The sequence below is a fragment of the Hypanus sabinus genome, chromosome 10, assembly GCF_030144855.1.
Source record: "Hypanus sabinus isolate sHypSab1 chromosome 10, sHypSab1.hap1, whole genome shotgun sequence".
In the NCBI taxonomy this organism is placed as follows: Eukaryota; Metazoa; Chordata; class Chondrichthyes; order Myliobatiformes; family Dasyatidae; genus Hypanus; species Hypanus sabinus.
In genome coordinates this window covers 105,938,867-105,961,894 of record NC_082715.1, presented here as the reverse complement: position 1 = coordinate 105,961,894, position 23,028 = coordinate 105,938,867, and the positions used below count along the sequence as shown (strand labels likewise).

The 23,028-nt window shown below is 43.6% G+C and overlaps 1 protein-coding gene across 2 annotated transcripts in view; it reads left to right on the top strand.

Moving 5' to 3' along the window:
* map3k5 (mitogen-activated protein kinase kinase kinase 5) overlaps positions 1-23,028 on the top strand; it is a 183,495-nt gene that overhangs the window by 73,312 nt on the left and 87,155 nt on the right. For both annotated transcript variants that reach the window (XM_059982504.1, XM_059982506.1), the window contains exons 7-10: positions 570-740; positions 6,575-6,687; positions 18,772-18,931; positions 21,287-21,440. In XM_059982504.1, coding sequence (XP_059838487.1) covers positions 570-740; positions 6,575-6,687; positions 18,772-18,931; positions 21,287-21,440 — 598 coding nt within the window. The remainder of the gene's footprint in view (positions 1-569; positions 741-6,574; positions 6,688-18,771; positions 18,932-21,286; positions 21,441-23,028) is intronic.

Below are 23,028 nucleotides of genomic sequence, written 5' to 3'. Positions count from 1 at the left end.
TCATCTTAAACAACATCTCCTAATAATTAACATTTCTATTAAAAGAAGTAGCTAGGTATTCATAAAGCCTTTGGCACCAGACAATTTAATATTTAAGGTTGAAATTGAAGCTGTGCGAGTCTGTAAATTGATTTTTTAGTTTTCTTTTTTCCTGAGCTGAGCTCTCTGGGATTATGTAAGAGCATTAGAATGCACAGGTGGAAGATGATCCCTCTGCGTTTGGCTAATCTCATTCTGAACCAACTCTGTCATTCACACGGCTCTCCAGCAAAGTGTCTTCAGATTATTGTTGCATTTATTGATTTAAACTTGGTGGCCTTTGATTCTCACCTGTTCTCCACCTCAGTATAGACACGTAAAGACTATGTAGAGAGACTTCTCGATGCACTGCAGTCTTTAACATTACTGAAAGTTTTAATTGAGACTTTCTAAGGGAACTTCTATGGAATATTTACCACTCTGTGCTATCAGAACATTGACAAGCAATTTCTGGTAGTACATTTCCATACAAACTCTGTAGTTTATCATTCACCTGCCTATAATTTCATTCTTTATGGTTTTATTTTCAGGAGAAACCTTTCAGGAGACCGGCAAAGTGCCATTGCTATATTACTGCCAATGGTGCAATCGGAGGAGCAAGTTCCGTCTGACATCTATTGCCTCTTAGGAAGGATCTACAAAGACATGTTTCTGGATTCTGGTTTTCAAGATACCGAAAGCCGAGACAACGGTGCTTACTGGTTAGTGTACACGCCATGCTACAGACTCCACAGATGTAACATATTTGAACCCAGTTTGTGCAAAGTAGATGCAATAACATCACAGTTAATTTTGTTTTGCTCCAAAGAAAGATGGCAGACAGAACCATGTTCACTTTAGGGTGTGAAAGAGGAAGGGAGACGAGAATCAGGGATGGGCTCGAAAATCTATCGTGCAGTGTGAAGTGTGTGTGCACCACAGCACAGAAGGTGTTTGGAAAACTGATTGCAGAATGTAACTGGGTGTGTACTGCTTCCGCAGTGAAGTTCTTGTTATTGCTCAATGCTCCATGTACCTGACATGTTAGTTCAAGGAGGCCTCTGGACACGCACAGTGGCGTCCAACAGCATGTAATGCTTTCATATGTTACTCATGTGGCAGCATCCCTTCACAACAAATGTGACATTTACCTCAGGGATATCTGAAGACCCAGAAATCACAGAAAATGTACAACACAGAAGGCCATTTTTCATATTGGTGGAAAGCAAACTTACACCCACCTCCGCATGGGATCCAGGTCCCTGCAAATCACAGCTCTTAATGTTCTCTTCCAAGTACTGGTCATGAGTTCAGGACTCCTGTGGTATCTGGGCTGAAATTCCTTTTCCTCACCACCCCATTAATCCCGATCTCAGTGGTTTTTGTGCATTGGCTCAGTAGTGACAGGATATGGAGCTTGCAAATGGCTTGTGGTATGTACTCTTTTAAGTTAAGAACTTGCATTTTGCTGAGTGTCTCCCTTGGAGCCCCATACCCCCACAAGCTTTATCATCCTTGATTCCTCACCCAATACTTCATCCAGTCCCTATCCCAGCCCTATTCAGACCTGGCTGCACTGACCTGCCTTCCCCCATGCCCCACTTTGCAGGCTACCATCTGTCACCCCCTTGTCTCCACTTCCCTCCACTGCCACACACCACCTTGGGTCTCACCCACCACAGTGACAGGCCCCAACACAAAGCGCGCAGTGGCTTACTTTGCATCCTTCATTCAGCCAGATTTTCCCTGCCACAAAAGAAGTTTGAAGCCATGCTTTCTAAGTCATTCTGAACAAAAGAATTGTGCTTCCGTTTTATAGTCATTGAGTAAGCTCAGCAGGTGAATTTGGCTTGTGATTTTTGCGCATATAAAATCAGCCAGTTTGTCACACTAGATGTAGGGGTACAAGAATAAAAACAAAATTATTCATTGGTGTATAATCATTGGAGTCTTAATGCAGCTTTGACATTAAGCATAATTAGCTTCAGCTGTTCCTGTCATTTCAGCTGGGAAAAATACAAATGATCAAAAGTGGAAATCCGAATCAGATTTATTATCAATGACATATGTTGTGAAATGTGTTGCTTTGCAGTAGCAGTACAGTTTAATACAGAAGCATTACTGTAGGTTACAAGAAGAAATATAAAGGTAAATATCGTGAAAAACGAGAGCAAAATAGCCTGGTAGTATTCATGGCTCTTGGACCAGTCATAAATTTGATAGTAGAGGGGAAAAAGCTGTTCTTAAAACATTGAGTGTGGGTCTTCAGGTGCCTGTACCACCTCCCTGACGGGAGTAATGAGAAGAACCCGGATGGTGAGGGTTCTTAATAATGTTTGCCACCTTCTTGAAATGCCACCTTTTGGAGACTTCCTGGGTGGTGGTGAGCTTGTGCCCACGATGGAGCTGAGCCACTGCCCTCTATCCACTGTCCATCGTATATTAACATATGATGTGATCTCCATGCAAGGCAGATGTACTATTGACGTATTTCGGACTGGAGCTACAAGTGGAGCTCTGTATCAATGCTGTTGCTTTGTATTTAATATTACAGTAATATTTGAGAAAGATTGTAAATGTATTTGATTAAGCATTATTTGTTTAAATAAATCTTTATGGATTATGTGTAAAAATACATGAATGGTGCTACCACACCACACATCCACACCTCGCTTAAAGTAAAAATGAAGTTAAATTCGCATTCCAGACTCCTTGTTTTTCTCTCAATTAGTTCTACGTTTTGGAGTTAAAAAACATAACAGTGGCAATGAAGTATTTTTAAAGTAAACCCAAGACGACTACCTACCTGTTGAAGTTCAAATTTTAAAAAAACAGCGCAGCATATGCTTCTTCAGAAAAGGAGACAGACATGGCCAAGTTATATTAAAAGGCAGAAAATGGAAGAATTCACAGGTTCATGAACAGTGAGTACAGGTGATAATCATAAATTTAATAAAAGCAGAAGTGGCTGCTACATTGGAAAGATAGATGCATTCAGTTGCACAAGAGATAACTGGATTTTGTGTACTGAACAGATTGAGCAGTATTTTAAAGCAAATGGAATGGCTGATGAGAAGCAGGTGCCAGTTTTGCTGAATACATTGGGTTTACAGGCATACAGTACTGCTCCAACCACACCAGGCAAAATGAGCTTTGCCAATATCATGTAAGTAATGCAGGAACATTTGGAACAGAAGCCTTGTTGATTGCAGAGTGCTTTAGGTTTCATAATTGGAATCAAAAGGAAGGGGAGCATATGTGGCTGAACTGAAGAAGTTGAGCATTGTCAGTTCAGTCATGAGCGTATTGATGCACTGAGAGATCATTTAGTTTGTGGAATCTCACAAGAAAGCATTCAAAAATAAGTCCTAACTGAAGCTCAACTTACATTTAAAAGAGAAGTTGAAATAGCTGTATCAATGGGAACACAATCGAGTGGCAATGTGGAATGAAAGAGAGTGTGGACAAAATAGCGATGTCTAAACAGAAACCTGTCTGGCTGAACAAATTGTTACTGTCGGTAGGGTCCCACGTCCACCAGACCAATGCAGTTTTAAAGGCAAAGCTTGCAGAAAGTGCTCCAAAGTAGGACACATAGGAAGAGCATGTTGGATAGACAAAAATAAACGGACTGCACAGGGAAGAGAAGAAGATATAAAGTCAAGTTGCAATTTCAAAAAGAACACTAATCTGCATGCCATTGCTGAAAAACCTGGTAATGATGAGAATGACAGAGCAGGACTGAGTGGCCTTCAGATTTGTCATGTGAAAACTAACAGGAGACAAGCAATATGGTTTATGCCAGAAGTGAATAGCAAATTAATTAAGATGGAATTGGACACTGGCTGGCTGTTCTAGTCATTCTGCAAAATGAGTTTCAATGGTATCTCAAAGATACTGAACTGAAACCTGCAGATATCCAACCGAGAACTTATACTGGAGAAAAGGTAACTCGTGAAGTACAACGACCAAGAAGCCATACTGGGCTTGTAGGTGGTAAAAACAGGAGGGCCAGCTCGTGGAGTCATGAGTGGCAGAGCCAACTACAACTTGATTGGAGATCCAGCAACCATTTGCAGGCCACATCAGCTGCATTAGGGTCAACTGAAAATAAATGTACTGGATGATGCCACAGCAGTGTTCAAGGATGGCACTGGAAAACACAAACATATCAAGGGTAAAATAGTATTAAATGAAAATGCCACACCCAAGATTTGCAAAGTCTGTCCAGTTCCTTATACCATCCATGATAAAATATCCAGTGAACTAGGTCGAATAGATGCTGAAGGAATTATTTTCAAAGTTATGTGGGACCCATGGGCAATGCCAGCAGTCCCAGTAGTCAAGAAGAATGAGTCTGTCAGGATCTGCGGTGATTTTAAGGCCACCATCAACCCAGTATTGAAATCAGATCAATATCCTCTGCCCAGAATAGAGGATATCTTTGCAAAAGTTTCTGGAGGAAAATACTTTGGCAAAGTGGACTTAGCAGTGGCCTACCTCCAGATGAAGATAGAAGAAGAGTCCAAAGTGTTTCTCACCATAAACACTCTTTGAGGGCTTTATCATTATAATAGGAATATTTTGGAGTAGCATCTGCACCTGCACTCTGGTTCAAAGCTATGGACCATGTGTTGCATGGCTGCCCAGGGACTCAGTGTTATCTGGATTGACATCATTAATACCAGTAAGGATGACAAGGAACATCTCCAAAATCTCAAGACACGTTAAAAAGTTTAGAAGAATATGGGCTCTGAGCACAATGCAACAAGTGTGAATTATTTAAACCAGGCATTGCTTACTGCGGTCACACCATTGGTGCACAAGAATTACACAAGTGTGCTGAGAAAATTCAAGCAGTGGTGGAGGTCACAAGGCCAAAGGATGTGTCACAGTTGTGGGTCCTCTTTAGGATTTGTGAATTGCTACATTAGGTTCCTGCCAAACCTGGCTATTGAGTTCCCCTTCTTGACCTCATTACTGCAGATCAGGAAGAAATGGCAATGGACAAAGCAGTGAGAGCTGGCTTTCCAAAAGGGAAAGGAAATGGTGACATCAGACTCTGTACTCGCTCTTTATGATCCACATTGTCCAATGAAGCTTGCCATGCATTGTTTGGGATGATAACAAGTCCAGAAAACGGCATCTAGAACTGTCAGAACCACTTCCTGCAGTCCCAGAGTCAACTCCTACAACCACCACAGAGGAGGCCTCAGAACCTGAGATTGTTTCACAGTGACCCTGTTTTTCAGGAAAGATGTTATCCCACAAGTGTAAGAAATCCTCCACAGTGATTACGTCTTTAGACCTAAATAGGACAATCTGAAATTTACTATGCTGTGCATGTCTCTGCAGTAGTTGTATTATGTAATATACTGTGTACAGTTGAGATGCATTTGACATTGTTGGAATTTATAGCTAAGCAGGGAGGAATATGGTGTATTTATTATTTCAGTAATATTTGAGTAATGTCAATATATTTGATTAAACATTCTTGTTTGTTTAAATAATATGTGTAAAATAAATTAATTACATACGTCACAATGCTACCATGTCATATGTATGAACCTCGCTTGAATTGAAAGCGAAGTTCAACTCTCATTCAGGACTCTCTTGCTTTTCTCCCAATTAGTTTTGTTGCGAAGTTTCTATCCCAGTTTTATTGATATTAGAGTAGAGGGGAAAATTGAAAGTGTTGACACTGGTTACTATTTCTGCTTGTTACTCAGCAACAATATTTCTCTTTTCATTGTTGACAGAAAAGCCGGCAGACTCTTAGGATCATTTGTGAAAATTAACAAGGAGATGCTTGCATTTGAAAATGAATATCTGCTGTGATTCTGTCCTATTTCTCATGCTAAACAAAGTTCACCCTATGAGTGCAGCCATAGAATAATAATCCAAACAAAGTACTAAATGATAACTTTGCTTTTTATTTGTAAAAAGATTTTTGAATAAGTAGCAATGATATCCATGGATTGAAAACCACTGGTAGCTTTTTCAAGGCATCTCTTTGTATGTTTAGAAGGATAAGCATATCCTTATCGTGCTGTCATTACCCTACTATTTGTTCCCATTTGCACTGAAAGTATCCATTAAATGGCTAAATGTCAGTGGTTATACTTTGGCAAAATGTGGAGACTTGATGGATTAGGTGGGTGGGCAAGCCTGTGCTCATAACTCACATTTAGTTCTGAGTGTTTATTAATACTCCATTGGGAGCTGAAATGCTAATGTGCTCACTGAATTTAGAGGATTTTGCATACACGCAAAATCTATTGAGCTTTACCAGGAAGTTTATCCCCAGTCGGGTATACTCTGTCTTTGAAATGATGGATGTCAGCTGCAAGTATGTTTAGTGTCACTGATAAAAGATGAATTTGTAGACAATTGAAATTCTGTTTGAAGCGTAAATAAATTTGGAGTGAATAATTCTTGACCAGATATTTTTAAGTCAACACTTTGCAAGTTGTGTAGTCGTTGATTAACTAAATTCTGTGTCATACAGTCGTCATACAGTGTGAAGCTTTTTTTGACCTTAGAACATCTGTTTAAGGTACGGAAAGGCTTTTGAATCGGAGCCAACGATACATTCTGGGATAAATTTAGCTGTACTTCTTCTCGCAGCAGGACATCAGTTTGACACGTCGTTTGAGCTACACAAAACAGGTAATTGGTCTTACTTTCTGGGTATATAGATTTCAATAAGCTATTGAAGAAACACTGCTTTTAGCTATGATTCAATGTTGAAAATGTTAGTTCTCTTTGGATCTTGTTTTCTTTTGAAAGGATATTATCTTGATTAAAATCTCCACATTTGTAACCACATTTCTTTATCAAAGTTATAGTAGTAACTGAGTGGTGTATCTCTTCAGCTGCGTAATGTCGGAGACGAAGCTGGATGCTTTCATTGAAGGGTTCACATTCTGATCTTGATTTTCAGAACTGCAAAGAGAAAAGCTCAAAAACAGCTACTTAGTTTATCAAACCTGTTACAGCATGGAGAGAAGGCTGGATTTTCAGTCCCAGCGTAGTTGCAGTTGTATGCACTTAATGCAAGTAGTGAGTCATCCAGTGTGTTTGTGGTTGGGGTTGGAGTTCTTCATCAGATTTCTTGATGAGCATAAATGAGAAATGGCAAAGCCACAATCAGAGTCATTGAGTGACACGGCAAAGAACCACCCCTTCAGATCGCTGAGTCTGTGCCAATCATCGAGCACCCCTTTATTGTTACGAGACACTCCCAACCACGCCAGCTTACAAGGTTTAAGTGCTCTAACTCTCCAGAATACGGATAGCTGGCACAGCCTCCTTATGGGTTTAGAACGTTCCTGTTAATTGATAATCATGTTTTGAGTGCTGAGAATTGCGTATTTAAGAAACACATGAGCATAAGTTCAGTGCTCAGTCGTAAGCCTACTAGTGATTTTGTCTTGGCATTTATATTGTGCTCAGTTTCTCAATCCCATTTGAGACTGTGTCTTAACCCAGCCTTGGATACTCTAGCATTTGGGTCCAAGCCATCCTCGACAAGGACTCTCGTCACAGTACAATTGAGTCAACATGGACCCAGCGGGGTATCTAAGTCTATTGTCCACTGTGACCAGCCACGGCGAAGGTATTTCTGGACAGAGCTTGGAGATTCGCAACCTCCAGGTAGCCATTGGTCGGAAGGAAGCCTGAACCACTTGGGAGAACCAGTCAGTCCCACTCCAGAGTCAGTACCTCTTCCCACCCTGGGGAGATTTGACGGTACCCAAGGCCCTTGCAAGAGAGTGGCCTTCATTGTCTCTCCTGACTGGAAGAGGCCCGGCCTGGTCCACCGCACATTGGAAACGTAGGTCAGAGTTCTGCGTGGATTCGGAGGAGCTCATGGCTGCCATGAGGAAAGGGTTTCAACACCCTGCTGAAGCCAGCTGAGACTCAGACTGCCTGATGAAGGTTCGACAGGGTGGGGGGGGGGGGGGGTCGGGGACAGTCAGTGGCCGACAATGCGATCGAATTTTTGACCTTGCCCCAGGAGAGGAGTTGGAAAGGAGAGGGCCACTTTGGGAGAGTCAGCAGGAAACTTAGAGGTTCTCATCGACCAGTCCATTTGTCTCAATAATTGTCTGGCATGAGGCGGAGGAGGCTAGCCTGAGCCCAGACCCAATGCATCATTGTTCCACTCCCCAACCTCGGGCCATGACCAGCCTGTCGCCTGCTCCAAATCCACTTGAACCCATGCAGATCAGTTGCACTAGACTTTCTGCCAAAGAGAGGCCCCGGCACTGCAGTCAAGGTCCCTGCTTTTACTGTGGGGAAGCAGGTCACCAGTGGGCTGAATGTCCGAAGTTGCAGCCACCTGGGGAACTGCTAAGACTGCCCAAAGTCAGGAGGACTGTGACGGTAGCAGCCACTTACACCCAACCCCATGGATCTGGTTTTGTACTGAAGGCAGGGTTTACCTGGGCTAAGTGAAGGCTTTTGTGGACTCTGTGGCAAAGGGTAATTTTCTGGATAGAGGAATTGCCCATTGGTTCGACATTCAGTTCCGAGAATTGAGTCAGTCCTTACCTGTAACTGACTTGGATGGTTGCCCGCAAGGTTCTGGGCAGATCCAGCAACAGACAGTGGAATTGCAGATGAGGAGAGGGGATCGTATGGAAGACATTGCCTTCTACATTATTGACTCTCCATTCACACCCCAATCCTCGGGAACCCCTGGCTGTCCCAGCATAACCCATCCGGGGACTGGAGAGAGGGGAGAATCAATGCTTGGTCCAGTCATTGTCAGGGGCTTTGTTTTCAGCATGGTGTTTCAACACCCAGACACTCTAGTGACCAACGACCTGTAAAAGGGCACCTGACTCCTGGAGACCTAGTCTAGTCCTCATTAGAGCATAGAACTATAGAACCTTATGTAACCCCCTGGGTCGCCTCAGGCTCGCTCAGCTAGTTCTCGTCTAGGGGGAGCAGCCTTCGGTCCCGCCAAACTGGGTAATCAGCTGGTGTGGATGCTGTGTGATGTCCCCGCCTCGCCCAAAACCAGACAGTACACCATATGCGATTAAATGAGTACAATTTATAAAGGTTACTATAACTAAGTGATTAATAATGATACAGTATATATGAAGAGAAAAAATAAAGAAAAGGCGCCAAACTTATCAAAGTCCAAACCACTTCGTGCACGACCGTTGGAGCTCAATTACTGAAGTCTTCTGGCCACCATTCGATCCCCTCCGAACTCCTCGACTCGCAGCTCAGGACCCTCCGAACTCCTCGACTCGCAGCTCAGGACCCTCCGAGTGGTCAACCAAGCACATCTAGCTTCATCCCCCCTCCTCAGAGTACCTCCCGGCCTCGGACCCCCACTTGGGGTCTGATCCTCGCCCAGCTTACAGCATTGCGTCCTCTCTCTCGACCACCCCCCCCCCCCGCGCCGATCTCCCCTAAAGCTCGTCAACAAAAGCTTACAGACTCAGAAGAAAGAACATTAATCCCCATTTGGTTTACAAAGGAATACCATTCTTGTTATCAGTAAATTTTAACAAACAAGCTTCCAGCACTCTCTCGCAACAGAAACATTCCTGTAAACAAGCTTCCAGCACTCTCTCGCAACAAAGAAACATTCCTGCTTTTAACAAAACAAAGAAACCCTTTCCCAACAGTAACAAAGAAAAAGAAGAAACCCCCTTTACACTCTCCCCCACCAAATAAAAGTCATGTCCTCATGACTACTAAATAACTCGCCACCTTTCCTGCCAACACACCGTAACCCAAGCACAAACAGTGACATCTCCTCCCCACACAGTAAACCTCACGCCCTGTTCCTCAGGCGCTACTTAGGCCAACTATCTGGGAGTTTCCTAACCCTTCTGAGACCTCCGTACCCCCTCACCTAAACCCTTCAGGCTCGGACACAACTGGGGATACCTTGGGCCCACTACCAACTTCTCTCTCAACCTCTCACTCATGCCCCACACTGCACACAGCTAACCCTCCCCGCTACACCTGACTCAATGGGAGAAGGGCCAAAGGTCTCTTCCTCAATCGAGGGAAAGTCAGCAAAAGGCAGCATGTACCACACATCCAGCACATCATCCATTGAATCTGTACTCTTCCTCATTTCTGTGATCGGTAGCTGCTGTTTGATCTTCTCCAAACGGAAACACATGGCCTGCACTGCTCCTGCAGTCTCTTCAGTCTCCTGTTCAGTATTCACTGCACTTCTCTCCAGCTTTTTCTTCCTCATGACTTCTTCCAGATCAACTTTCAGGTTTTGCACTTCATTTGAACTGTCGATGGTCATCTTCAGGTTCCCTTCAAGCTTCCGCTTCTCTCTTCTGAGATTTGTCTGTAATTTCTTCACCTCCGCAAACTCCCCTCTCCGGGTTCTCAGCTTGCTATTACCCTCAGTCAGACAACTTTCTTCATTCTCTCCAACTTGTAAGTCTTCCGAATGGTTCCAGATCACTTTCTCCAGTCTCTCCATCTTCATTTCAAACTTGATTCCATAGAGACAGTCACTCATGAGCTGCGACCTTCACCAGCCCTGGCACGTGTCCAGAAAACACTTTAACTCGGTAGTTCTCAGCTGCTCCTGCAACGACCTCACTTCATATTCTCCTGAGGCAAATCCAAATACCAAGAGATCATCCACATACACCAAAACTCCAAATGCCTCCACATCCCCTATGGTCTTCCACCTGCCCCGCAGGAAGGTTGCAAGGGCTACAGATATGCCCTGTGGCATCTTTTCGGACCCGAAGACTCCTAGGGAATTTATAACGGCCGTCTTCTCCTTGTCGGCCCCACTCATCAGGATCTGGCAACATCCACTCCTCAGATCCAGCACCTTAAACCACATCGCACCACTCAGACAGGCCATCGCCTCTTCGGCCCTCAGGGCCATATTCTGGTCACTGACAGTGCGCCTCTTCAACGCAATATAATCCACACACACGCTGCCTACGTCTTCCACGGCTTCAGGGGCCAGTCGCCGCAACTTCTCTCTCTCCGAGGTGTCTTCAGCAGTCAACTCCCCTCCCTCGTGGTATTTCGCAGCGTCCACTAAGAGGGTCTCACCCTCAGATACTTCCCCCAGGCCGTACCACCACTGGCTCTTGTTTGAATTCGGTATCAGCCCAATGCCCAATCGGTCCGCACAAGCAGCTCGAAACTCTGGGTGCATCGACAATGCCTCCAAACAGCGCTCACCCGCCTCCTCCGGGCAGGCCCCCAAGCGCACCAGCAGGATATCGGATCTCTCTAGAACAGAAACGCTGCCCATCTCAACAGTGTCCGGACACATCAGCATTAACGATTCACGAACCTCAGTCTCCTCCACATTTGCCTCTAAGAACTCCATTTTCACTGACCAACAACCATCGTCTGGATAATCACCGGCACTGGTACCCCAAATCTCCAGTGCCCTCAATGTCGTCAAGGGTAAATGCTTCCAATAACGGTTATAAAACAAACTGTACAGCAACTTAACCGGCGCCCCGGTGCCGAGGATGGCTTTAACTTGACTTCCATCCATCCGTAACAACACCTGTGCGCGTGGCCCCTCTAAGCCTTCAGGAATAGAGTCTGTTCCTTTCAGGAGTTCCTTGGTACATTGCTGGGAACGTGCTCCCCCAGAGACCCCAAGCCGTTCCCCCACTGGGCCTCCTCTAAGTTTCCCGACACCTCTCGAATCAACGGAACAACTGATCCCCTTGACAGATCCCCTTGGCACCACAAGCAATTTATCTGCCCCCCTAGGCAAATGGGATACCCTAAAAACTTTCCACCCATCTCCTGCCACGGATATGATAAGCCCCCCAGCTGCGGCATTTGACTTCCAGTCAAACCACACGCATTTTCCCACACTTTCCCAGAACTGGCAGCTGTCACTTCGAGGTAATTGCGCCCGACAGTTCTAACAAAGTCACCAGCCCACCTACTCAAACTTTCAACCCGTCCCTGTCGCTTTCCCTCAGCCAAGCACTGCCACTCACCCAACAACTGAGGGGTCCGTTCCGCCCTCGCCTCCGCCCCTTTAGGGCTGGACATTATTCCAATAACCGGGCGGAGCCCACCACTGCTGAAACATCCCAACCTGTCACTCCTCACTCTCCAAACAGTACAGACAACCCATGGTCCCACACCATTTCGTCAGCACTAGTCGGAACTCGAACAACGACCTCCAGGCTACCAACAGCAACCACCCCACCCAACACACACGCAGAGATAACCAGCAATCGCACACCCACAAAGGCACACCAGCTCTTCGCCGCAGACACAATTTAAAGAGGGTGATCACACAGCTTCCACAGAAATCAATCCCGGACGAGCACCCCACAATGTAACCCCCTGGGTCGCCTCAGGCTCGCTCAGCTCGTTCTCGTCTAGGGGGAGCAGCCTTCGGTCCCGCCAAACTGGGTAATCAGCTGGTGTGGATGCTGTGTGATGTCCCCGCCTCGCCCAAAACCAGACAGTACACCATATGCGATTAAATGAGTACAATTTATAAAGGTTACTATAACTAAGTGATTAATAATGATACAGTATATATGAAGAGAAAAAATAAAGAAAAGGCACCAAACTTATCAAAGTCCAAACCACTTCGTGCACGACCGTTGGAGCTCAATTACTGAAGTCTTCTGGCCACCATTCGATCCCCTCCGAACTCCTCGACTCGCAGCTCAGGACCCTCCGAACTCCTCGACTCGCAGCTCAGGACCCTCCGAGTGGTCAACCAAGCACATCTAGCTTCATCCCCCCTCCTCAGAGTACCTCCCGGCCTCGGACCCCCACTTGGGGTCTGATCCTCGCCCAGCTTACAGCATTGCGTCCTCTCTCTCGACCCCCCCGCGCCGATCTCCCCAAAAGCTCGTCAACAAAAGCTTACAGACTCAGCAGAAAGAACATTAATCCCCATTTGGTTTACAAAGGAATACCATTCTTGTTATCAGTAAATTTTAACAAACAAGCTTCCAGCACTCTCTCGCAACAAAGAAACATTCCTGCTTTTAACAAAACAAAGAAACCCTTTCCCAACAGTAACAAAGAAAAAGAAGAAACCCCCTTTACAGACCTAGTCTAGTCCTCATTAGAACATAGAACTATAGAACCTTACAGCACAGAAACAGGCCTTTTGGCCCTTTTTGGCTGTGCCGAACCGTTTTTTTGCCTAGTCCCACTGACCTGCACCTTGCCCATATCCCTGCATACACCCCTCATCCATGTGGTTGTCGATTGGTTTTCAAAAGCCTATAAGTTCTTTGCCTTGGAGAAGCTACCTTCCATGGCGGAGTCAGCCAAGATTGTCCTGGACCAGGGCTTCAGGGTCCATGGAATCCCAGTAGACATTGTCTCAGATTGTGGTCTACAATTCTCATCAATTTCTGGAAGGATTTCTGTGAACTGACGGGGCAACAGTAAGCTTTTCCTTTGGGTTTCACCCACAGTCCAACAGCCTGACGGGGTGGACCAAGCAGGACCCTGAGATACCTGGCCTCAGAAAGACCATTTGAAGTGGGCAGAGATCGCCCGCAACACCTCACAGCACTTGTGCATGAGATGCCAGCGCTTGGGTCCAGTTTGGTTATCCTCCACCCCTCTTTCCGGAACAAGAAGCCGAGTTTGGGGTCCCTGCGGTAGAAGATCTTGTCCAACAGTGCAAGAAGAAGTGAATGAGGGCAAGAAAGATTTTGCTGGCCTCTAACCGGAGGGCAGTGACGAGACAAACTGAAGGAGAAGTCTGGGACCCACATTTCAGCCTGGACAACAGACATGGCTGTCCACTCATAACTTGCCTCTCCGAGTAGAATCTAGAAAGTTTGTGCCCAAGTTCATTGGTCCCCTTAAGTTCCTGAGAAAAGTAAGCCCAGTGGCTTATACCTTGCAGCTCCCCCTGACCAGAAGGATCAACCCACCTTGCACATCTCTAAGTGAACCTGTCTGCACCAGCTCCACCGCCACACAGGTTTATCGGGGGGGGGGGGGGGGGGATCATGGTGAAAAGACTTCTGGATGTGTGTACCGCTCAAAATGTTCAGCAATATCTAGTAGACTGGGAGGGATTCAGACAGGAGGAAAGGTGGTGGATGCTGGAAAAAGACATCCTGGATCCGACTCTCATCCACGATTGCCATCACCAACTCCCCGGGCAACCAGGGCTGTCAGGAATCGGCTGTAGGGGAAGGGGGTCCTGCTACTTGACGCTACCAGCTTCAGAGTTTTAAATGTTCTAACTCTCCATGGTATGGATAGCTGCCAAGGCCCCTTTAAGGGCTTAAGGCTTTCCTGTTAATTGATAGTCATGTTTTGGGTGCCAAGAAAATAGAGGACTACAGGTAAACCCTAATTTCTAAGGTAGGGACATGTTCGGCACAACTTTGTGGGCCGAAAGGCCTGTATTGTGCTGTAGGTTTTCTATGTTTCTCTGTTAAGAATTGAGTATTTAAGGAACACCTGACCATAATTTCAGTGCTCAATCGTAAGTCTACCAGTGATTTCGTCTAGCGTTTGTTCTGTGCTCAGTTTCTCGATCCTGTTTGAGACTGTGTCTCGATCCCAGCCTCAGATACTCCAGCATTTGTGTCTAAGGCATCCTTGTCAAGGACTCTGTTCACAATAATAATCCCATATTTTTCTCTCATTATCCCTTCAACTCTCCCCCATCCTACCACTTATCTGCACACTGGGGTCAAATTGAAGCTGCCAATTAGCTAGTTAATGCCAATAGGTTAGGGAGCAAATGGAGCAGCTGGAGGAAACCCTCCTGGTCACAGGAAACTCCATAAAGACAGCAAAGGAGGTCAGGATTATACCCTTGGGACTGGAGCTCTGAGACAACAGCTCCACAAGCAGTGCTGCTGTTTCACCTTGTGCTTCATTCAGCAGCTCCCAAAGTCTTTCAATAGCTCACAAGAACGGAAATTCCCGGAGTTTCTCTGACACAGGATGTGATATAGTACTTCTGTCCAATTGCTGGAGAGCCCACTGCCACTACACAGTTCCCGTAGATAGTATGATTGTGTAATCATTGGGGTGGGGGAGGGATCATGTGCAGAGATGTACCCATCCTGGTGTGGAACTTTGTAATTTAAATGGGTGGAGCTCCAGCTTGAAGAAAGAACCCAAATTATTTTCCTCTTAATTAGATCTGAGCTAAGAATGTCAGGTAGTATTGAGTAGAATGCTCAAGCTGTGGGACCACTGGTCCACACAAACCTAAACTTTCCTCCATATCCCCTCCACCAATCCTGCAGAGAGGCACATGACATATAGTTATTTAGACTCAATGAAATATGAGTTTCGACAGAATGCAAAATGCATCTGCTGTACTAAAAATAAGCATTCTCAACCACAACCCCGGAAACAGGAGCTTATGGAGACCGACAGATTTTCGTGTTTGCTTTAGAATCAGCAGAAAATATTACTCAGTTTGAGCCACAGTTGAGCATGCAAACATGTGTGTTTTACATCAGCTAAGGGAGGATGAAAGGACAATTAGCTTAGACAGGGATGAACAAAATCACTAATTGTGGAGCAAAACAGGTACTGTCATCCTGTTGGATTTTAGTTTCCATTGAAAACAATGTGAAATCAATAAAATTTGGACACTGTTCAGCATGGACAATTAATCTGCTGTTTTCTGCCTTATGCCTTTGCCAAGGCTGAATTTCATCCCAATGATTCGATTGTGGCAGGTGGAATGTAGTGTAGGGAAGAGTACGGTCATACACTTTCGTAGAAGGAATAAAGGCACAGACTAGTTTCTAAATGGGGAAAAAATTCCCCATTAAAGGCCTAGATAGAGTGGATATGAAGAGGATGTTTCCTGTGGGTGAGTCTAGGATCAGAGGGGATGGCCTCAGAATAGAGGGACGTCTATTTAGAAAGATGAGAAGGAATTCCTTTAGCCATAATGTAGTGAATCTGTGGGCTTCCTTGCCACAGACAGCTGTGTTGGCCAAGTCATTGAGTATATTTAAAGCAGAGGTTCTTGGTTAATCAGGGTGCCAAATGTTACGGGAAGCAGCCAAGAGCATAGTGTTGAGAGGGATAACAATGATGAAATGACAGAGAAGACTCAATGGGCCCAATTCTGTTCCTATGTCTTATGGTCTTCAGATTTGATTAACCGCACAGCCTGTTGCCTGTTGGAAGGTATGTACCTTAGGAATGGTTACAGCTCAGAAAGAGGCCATTCAGCCCAATATGTCTACAGAGTCTTTTACCAAACGTAATCCTCAACCCTTTCTCCATGGCCTCATGGTTTTCTTCCCATATTTTTGTTCAATTCCCACATGAAGGCTACAAATCAATTTATCCTCCACCCACATCTGATGGTTTGAATTCTGGATTCCAGCCAAAAATAGTTGTTCCTCAATTTTCATTTTCTTCTCCTTTATTTTATAAAAGTGACATCTTTTTATTGCCCCTCCCATCAAAGTGAACAGCCTCCCACTATCCATGCCGTACAAATCCTACATAATTAGAAATAACACTGTCAAACACACTTCAGTCTTCTGATCACTAGAGAGAACATTCTAGCCTGTATACTGACCTTCAAACTATGGCTGCTCATCCCTGAACTATTCTCTTCAATTTTTTTTGGACCATCTCTAATGTCTTCACATTTTTCCCTATAAATTGTGATGACCACAATAATCCAGATGAGGCTAGACCCATGTTTTTTGAAGATTCAGAGTGACTTCCCTCCTTCTATACTCTTTGCTTCTCATTATAATTAAGGCCTAAAATAGTGACTGATTTTTCAACTGCTCTTTCAACATTTTTCATTGACTTTTCCCCAGATTCCTCTGCACCTGCATTCTCTTTAGACTGCATCCCTTATTCTGCTCTCTCTCTCCTCATTCCTCCTACCGAAATGTATTACCTTGTATTCATCTTTATTAAACTTTATTTACCATGTGTTCCCCACCCTGTCCATATCCTGATGCAGCCTATGACTATCTTTGCAGTTGACTGTGGCGCCAGTGTCATCTGAAAATTTACAAATTGCAAGTCGCACTCCAAGGTTCAGCCATTACTAGGGATCAAGAAAACCAATACCCAAAGCACTGATCACTGAAGAGAGCCATTTACTCTTTCAGTCATCTACTTTTAATATTTCTGTATGTAATAAAATGATATGGTGAAAGACTTCATTGTTGATTTTAAACAACAGACCCAGATTATTTTATCAATAAATGCAATACCTCTGGAGGTTTCATTGAGTGCAATCCATTGGATTATATCCAATATTTAATCCCTGCAAAGCTTATCCTCTTATTTCACACCCCATAAAGCTGATTGATGCAAACTCCAGAAAGTATAATCTCGTCCAAATATTTTTATCTGTTTAAGTCACCTTACACAAATGATCAAATAAATATTTTTTAAAGGTGCACTTGTTGATATAAATGAAGCTAAACTAAAGTCAAATCAGTTACTACATAACTGATTGTTGCACTGAAAGGCAGAAATATCAGTTTCTGAAATAAGAAAATCTGCAGATACTGGAAATCCAAGCAACACACACAAAATGCTGGAGGAACTCAGCAGGCTAGTCAGCGTCAATGGAAAAGAGTACAGTCTACGTTTCGGGCCGAGATGTCGACTGTTTATTTTTTTCCATTGATGCTGCCTGGCCTGCTGAGTTCCTCAACATTTTGTGTGAATATCAATTTCTGGTTGTTAAAGTGAGAGTTAAAACACCAAATTCCCCTGCCCAGTTTCCTCCTGCAAATTCTGCCTAATTGATAGGCAAATTCAAAGCCTTCAAGCAGATTATTAGACCAGGGGTTGGACCTCTGGAATATGTGAACTGTTCCGAAGCTATAGAAAGTGTGTAGTATATTGTTTGTTCTGCATTAAATATTGCCATCAGAGCCAAGGGAGTAAGGGTGAACTTGGGTTTGATGTGAGTACCATGGGTACACATGCTACTTACAGGTAGGCAATAATACACAGGTATTTAGTGTTATAGTTTGACTAAAACTATTGTGTGAACAAATACAAAAAGATTGTGTTTGAATTTTCACTGGTGCCTTAATGCAGTTTTTCATTGTAGAATATATTCTACCTTGATTCACAGCACTGTGTGAGCCATTTCATGACATGGGAATGGGGTAACGCGCCACGTAGCTTTTACAATTAGATCAGAGGGACTGAACACCTTCCTTATGGATCGTATTTGTCTTTGACATGGCATTTTACATTTCAGCCAACTAGCTCAAATGTATATATAGTAAACATTGTGATTTCATTTCTGTGGTCATCACAGTCTTAAATTTAAGGTATCACTGTAATTTCATGGCAATTTCCCAAGTAAAGCTAAGGGGAAATAAAATGTTATTTTTGTGACCGCTGAAATAAAAGTACCCGTATTGCAAGTTATAGAATCATTTGAAAGGGCGGAGAAATCTTAAAATTAAAAAGCTTGATCTCATGTGTTTTGTTATCAATGCCTCTTATGAAATTTAATTTCATTGTCATTAAATATTAATTACAAAACTGTATCTAAATCGAGCATATCTAACCAAGTGACTTCACCATGTAACTTGTAATTTCTTGGTGTTTAAATAGACTTTCTCTAAACTGAATTTCCTGAGAATGCTGCAATTTGAAGGTGGATTAAAAGAATCAGTAGACTTCACTTAGTCTGGTTAAAATATTCATGTGGCTATGATTTTGCTTTGGCTTTGATGATACATTTATAATGATTATACTGTTATTGATTATAATAATTGGTGATATTTCTAATTTATGCAGGTGTGAAACTCAGCAGCCTTCTGGGGAGGAAGGGAAACTTGGAAAAGATACAGAGTTACTGGGATGTGGGCTTTTTCCTTGGTGCCAGTATGTTAGCGAATGATCCACACCGAGTTATTATGGCTTCTGAGAAGCTCTTTAAACTCAAAGCACCTGCCTGGTAAGAGGAATAATAAGCCGCTTTGTAAGGGTCCTTGTAAATATAAGAAATAGGAAGGTTGAGATAGTTGGGTCTTCTGTGAATTGGTGAAGGTTAAGACGCTCAGGAACAGGTACTACCCCACAACCACAAAGCTCTTGAACAAAAGGGGATAACTATACTCACTTGCCCAGAGGTTTCCACAACTAATTATTTCAATTTAAGGAATCTTTATCTTGTTATTTTGTGTTCTCACTATTTATTGCTATTTACTTAAATTTGTATTAGGACAGTTTGTTGCCTTCTGCACTCTGGTTGATCATTCATTGATTCCTGTTATAGTTACTATTCTATAGACTTTACTTTGCACTTTGAACATAAGAAACAGGAGCAGGAGTAGGCCATCTGGCCATGGACTCAACTCCACCTACCGGCCTTTCCCCTTAACCCTTAATTCCCCTATTATGCAAAAATCTATCAAGCTTTAAATATATTTACTGAGGTAGCCTCCATTGTTCATTGGGCAGAGAATTCCACAGATTCACCACTCTCTGGGAAAAGCAGTTCCTCCTCATCTCCGTCTCAAGTTTACTCCCTTGAATGTTGAGGCTATGTCCCTAGTTCTATTCTCACCTACAAATGGAAACAACTTACCTGCCTCTAAACTGTGCATTTTACAACCTTAAGAGCTGAATTACTTGAGTATATATTGATTGCTTTGATGGTCGATAGATTTCCCAAGGCAATCCCCACCCATCATCTTGGTACCTATATAGAGAATGATCTTTCTAGTGGGTACAGGCGGGAATTTGGTGCCATTGTGTTCGAGGTGGACAAGGCAAAAAGCAGAAGACATTGCAAGACAAGAATAAAGCTGGAAAGAGGAGCAGTAGACATATGAGGCATCTCCTCCTCACCTCCTTACAGCACGCAATACAAGTGTAAACCTTAAAATTCATCCCTTCTGTGCATTCTGATATGCTGTATCACTGGCTGGTATGGGGTGGGTGGGAGCCTACTGCACAGGACTGAAAAAAGATACAGAAAGTTGTAAAATCAGTCGGCTCCATCTGGGGTGCTAGCCTCTGTGGTAACCAAGATGACTTCAAGGAGCAGTGCCTCAGCAAGGTGGACCCCCATCACCTAGGACATGCCCTCTTCTCATTGTTACTGTCAGGTGAGAGGTACAGAAGCCTGAAGGCACACACTCAATGATTCAGGAACAGCTCCTTCCCCTCTGCCATCCGATTCCTAAATGGACATTGAACACTACCTGACTTTTTTCCAATATATAGACTATGTATGTTCTTGCACTATTTTTAATCTTTTCAATATACATATACACTTACTGTAATTGATTTACTTAATTATTTTCTTTCCATGTCATGTATCACATGGAACTGCTGTTGATAAGTGAACAAATTTCACGACACTTGATGGTGATAATAAACATTATTCTGATCTATTCTCTAATTCTATCACAGGAAATATAAAATTCTGCATTTCTATCACTGTGGATGAGCTCACTCAATTTATGATCTACAGTATATGATTACCTAATCACAATGGGCAGTTCCAAACTTTGGATCACACCACAATATGGTTTGGATTCAAAATCATTGGTTGCTCCTATCGATGATCCACTTGGCCTTTGTAATCAAGAGCAGGTCATATGATGGAGAATATGTTTCCTACAGTGTGGGAGTCCAGCAGCAGAAGGCACAGTGTCAGAATAGAAGGATGTCCCTTTAGACCAGAGATGATGAGGAATTGTTTTAGCCTGGGGGTGGTGAATGTGTGGAATTTATTGCTGTAGATGACTCTGGAGGCCAAATCATTGGGTATATTTAAAACAGAGGTTGATAAGGTTCTTAATTAGTCAGAGCGGTAAAAGTTACTGGGAGAAGTCAGGAGGATGGGTTTGAGAGAGATAATAAATCAGCCACGATTGGACAGCAGGAGAGAGTGTGCTGAATGGCCAAATTCTCCTATGTGTTACAGCCTTACAAGAATGAGATCGAGACCACTGGTTACATGATTATGAGATGCTGCAATTCCATACCCAAGTTCCTTTTCCAAAATCCTAATTTATCATACCAATCATCTGTAAATTACCCCCAGAATGTTGGAATGGAAAAATTGGTGTGAATTATATTTTATCTTCTATTATGTTATGACTGAGGAACAATTTTAAGTGAATGAAACTCACAAGGTCTTGATCTGGTCAGTGTAAGGGAGCTGAGTTTTAAGTTGAAAAATAATGTCATAAGCTTAAGAGGTAATCTGTGAATGGGGCTGATGAATGGGACTTAAAAAAGAATCTGCTAATACTTATGGTTCTGATCAGGGTTTGTTTGCTTTTGGCTGTTCATTTAGGTATTTGAAGTCTGTTGTACAAATCATCCATATATATCAACGGTTTAAGAAGCAGGTTCCAGAGCAGCCCTCGGAATGTCAGGAGCTGATGGACTTCTGGATGGATTTCATTGTTGAAGCCACCAACGAGGCCGTGTCCTTAGTTCGATTTCCTGTATGTGGTTTCATTGGAAGTTTTATTTGAGCTGATTCTTTTACGTAACCACACCCCCCCTATGTATATCTGAACCACACGTTAAAGTTAAAGCCCTCCAAAGTCTGTACCTTTCTGTTGTCACAAGTAGCCGAAGCAATCATTTACTGTCCCCAATGTCGAATATGGAGGAAAACAAAATGATTAAGTGCCAAAGTTAATTGCAGTAATGCCGAGTCCTAAACTGTAAAATGCTTTTCCATTTATTCATCTTTCAAAGTGTGCCTGTTGCTGGCAAGAGCAGCAGTTATTGTTTAGTGCTAATTACTGACGGGAAAATGGGGATCACAAACGAGAAAATCTGCAGATGCTGGAAATCCAAGCAGCATGCTCAAAATGCTGGAGGAACGTTTTAGGCCAAGACCCTTCAGCAGGATGATGAGTTTGAGTTGTAACAGTGCCTCTGTGAAGATACTGTGGTTACGTTGGAAGTTATAGCAGTAATGCCCAGAAATGATGATCAATTTCTTAAGTCAGCCATGCTCACCTGTACGACCTGGAGGGGAACCTACATGGGGTGGTGTTCCTGGATACTTGCTGCCTTCATGAGTGAGCTGCCCGGCTAATGAACGGAAGCATATTTAGAGATGGTGGACGCTGCTGCCACTGGCAGAGGAGGTGAATGTTTGGGGTGCGTGATGGAGTCCATACAGATACTCTTTCTTGGATGGCGTCAAACGTTAGGGAGTTGTTGGTTCTGTGCTGCAGTTAAGTGAAGACTATCGTACTCCTGACGTGCTGTAGATAGTGGCAGGATCTTGGGGAATCAAGAATTGAGTTATTTAGCAGGGGATACCTAGGCTCTGACCTGCACTTTCAGCCACGGTATTGATGCAGCTGGTCCAGTTAAGCTCCTGTCCGCTGTGACTCTCATGTTGACGATGGAAGACTTGGCTGCTGACTGTCAGACTCTGTCTTGTAGGAGATGGTCATTGTCTGGCACTTTTGAGTCACATATGTAACTTGCCTTTTATCAGCCTGAATGTTGTCTAGGCCGTGCTGCATTGCAGGCACAAGCTGCTTAACTTGCTGTGGAAGAAGCAGATGAACTTGGACCTTTTGCAGTCACCAGTGAATATCCCCACTTAAACATTAAGGAGGCGATGAAGCAACAAGATGGTTGTGTCTAGGACCCTTCCTTCAGGAACTCCTGCAGTGTTAATTGGATTTGTTCTCTAATTTTTGTGACTAGCAATTGCCTATGCAGTTTTTTCCAGTTTGATAGATTTCAGCGATGTAACTGAAGTTGTCAGAAAGTGCATCTAGTTCTGGTCTTCCATACTAAGCTGGGATGCTTAGTATGTTTGCTATATCTGGTGCTCTCAGCCATTTCCTCATGTCAAGATGGATCATCAATTTGGCACAACCTGCTGAGCTGGTTCCAAGTGCATCAGCTTCGTCTTTAGCAGTCAAGTGCTGGCCTCATCATCAAGGACGTTGTTAGAATTGCCTTCTTCCATCACCTGTTTATGTGGCTGTCATAATTCCCTATGAGACGTGACCAGATTGCAGAGCTTTGGTCTGGCTTGTTGTTTGTGTGATTGCCCAG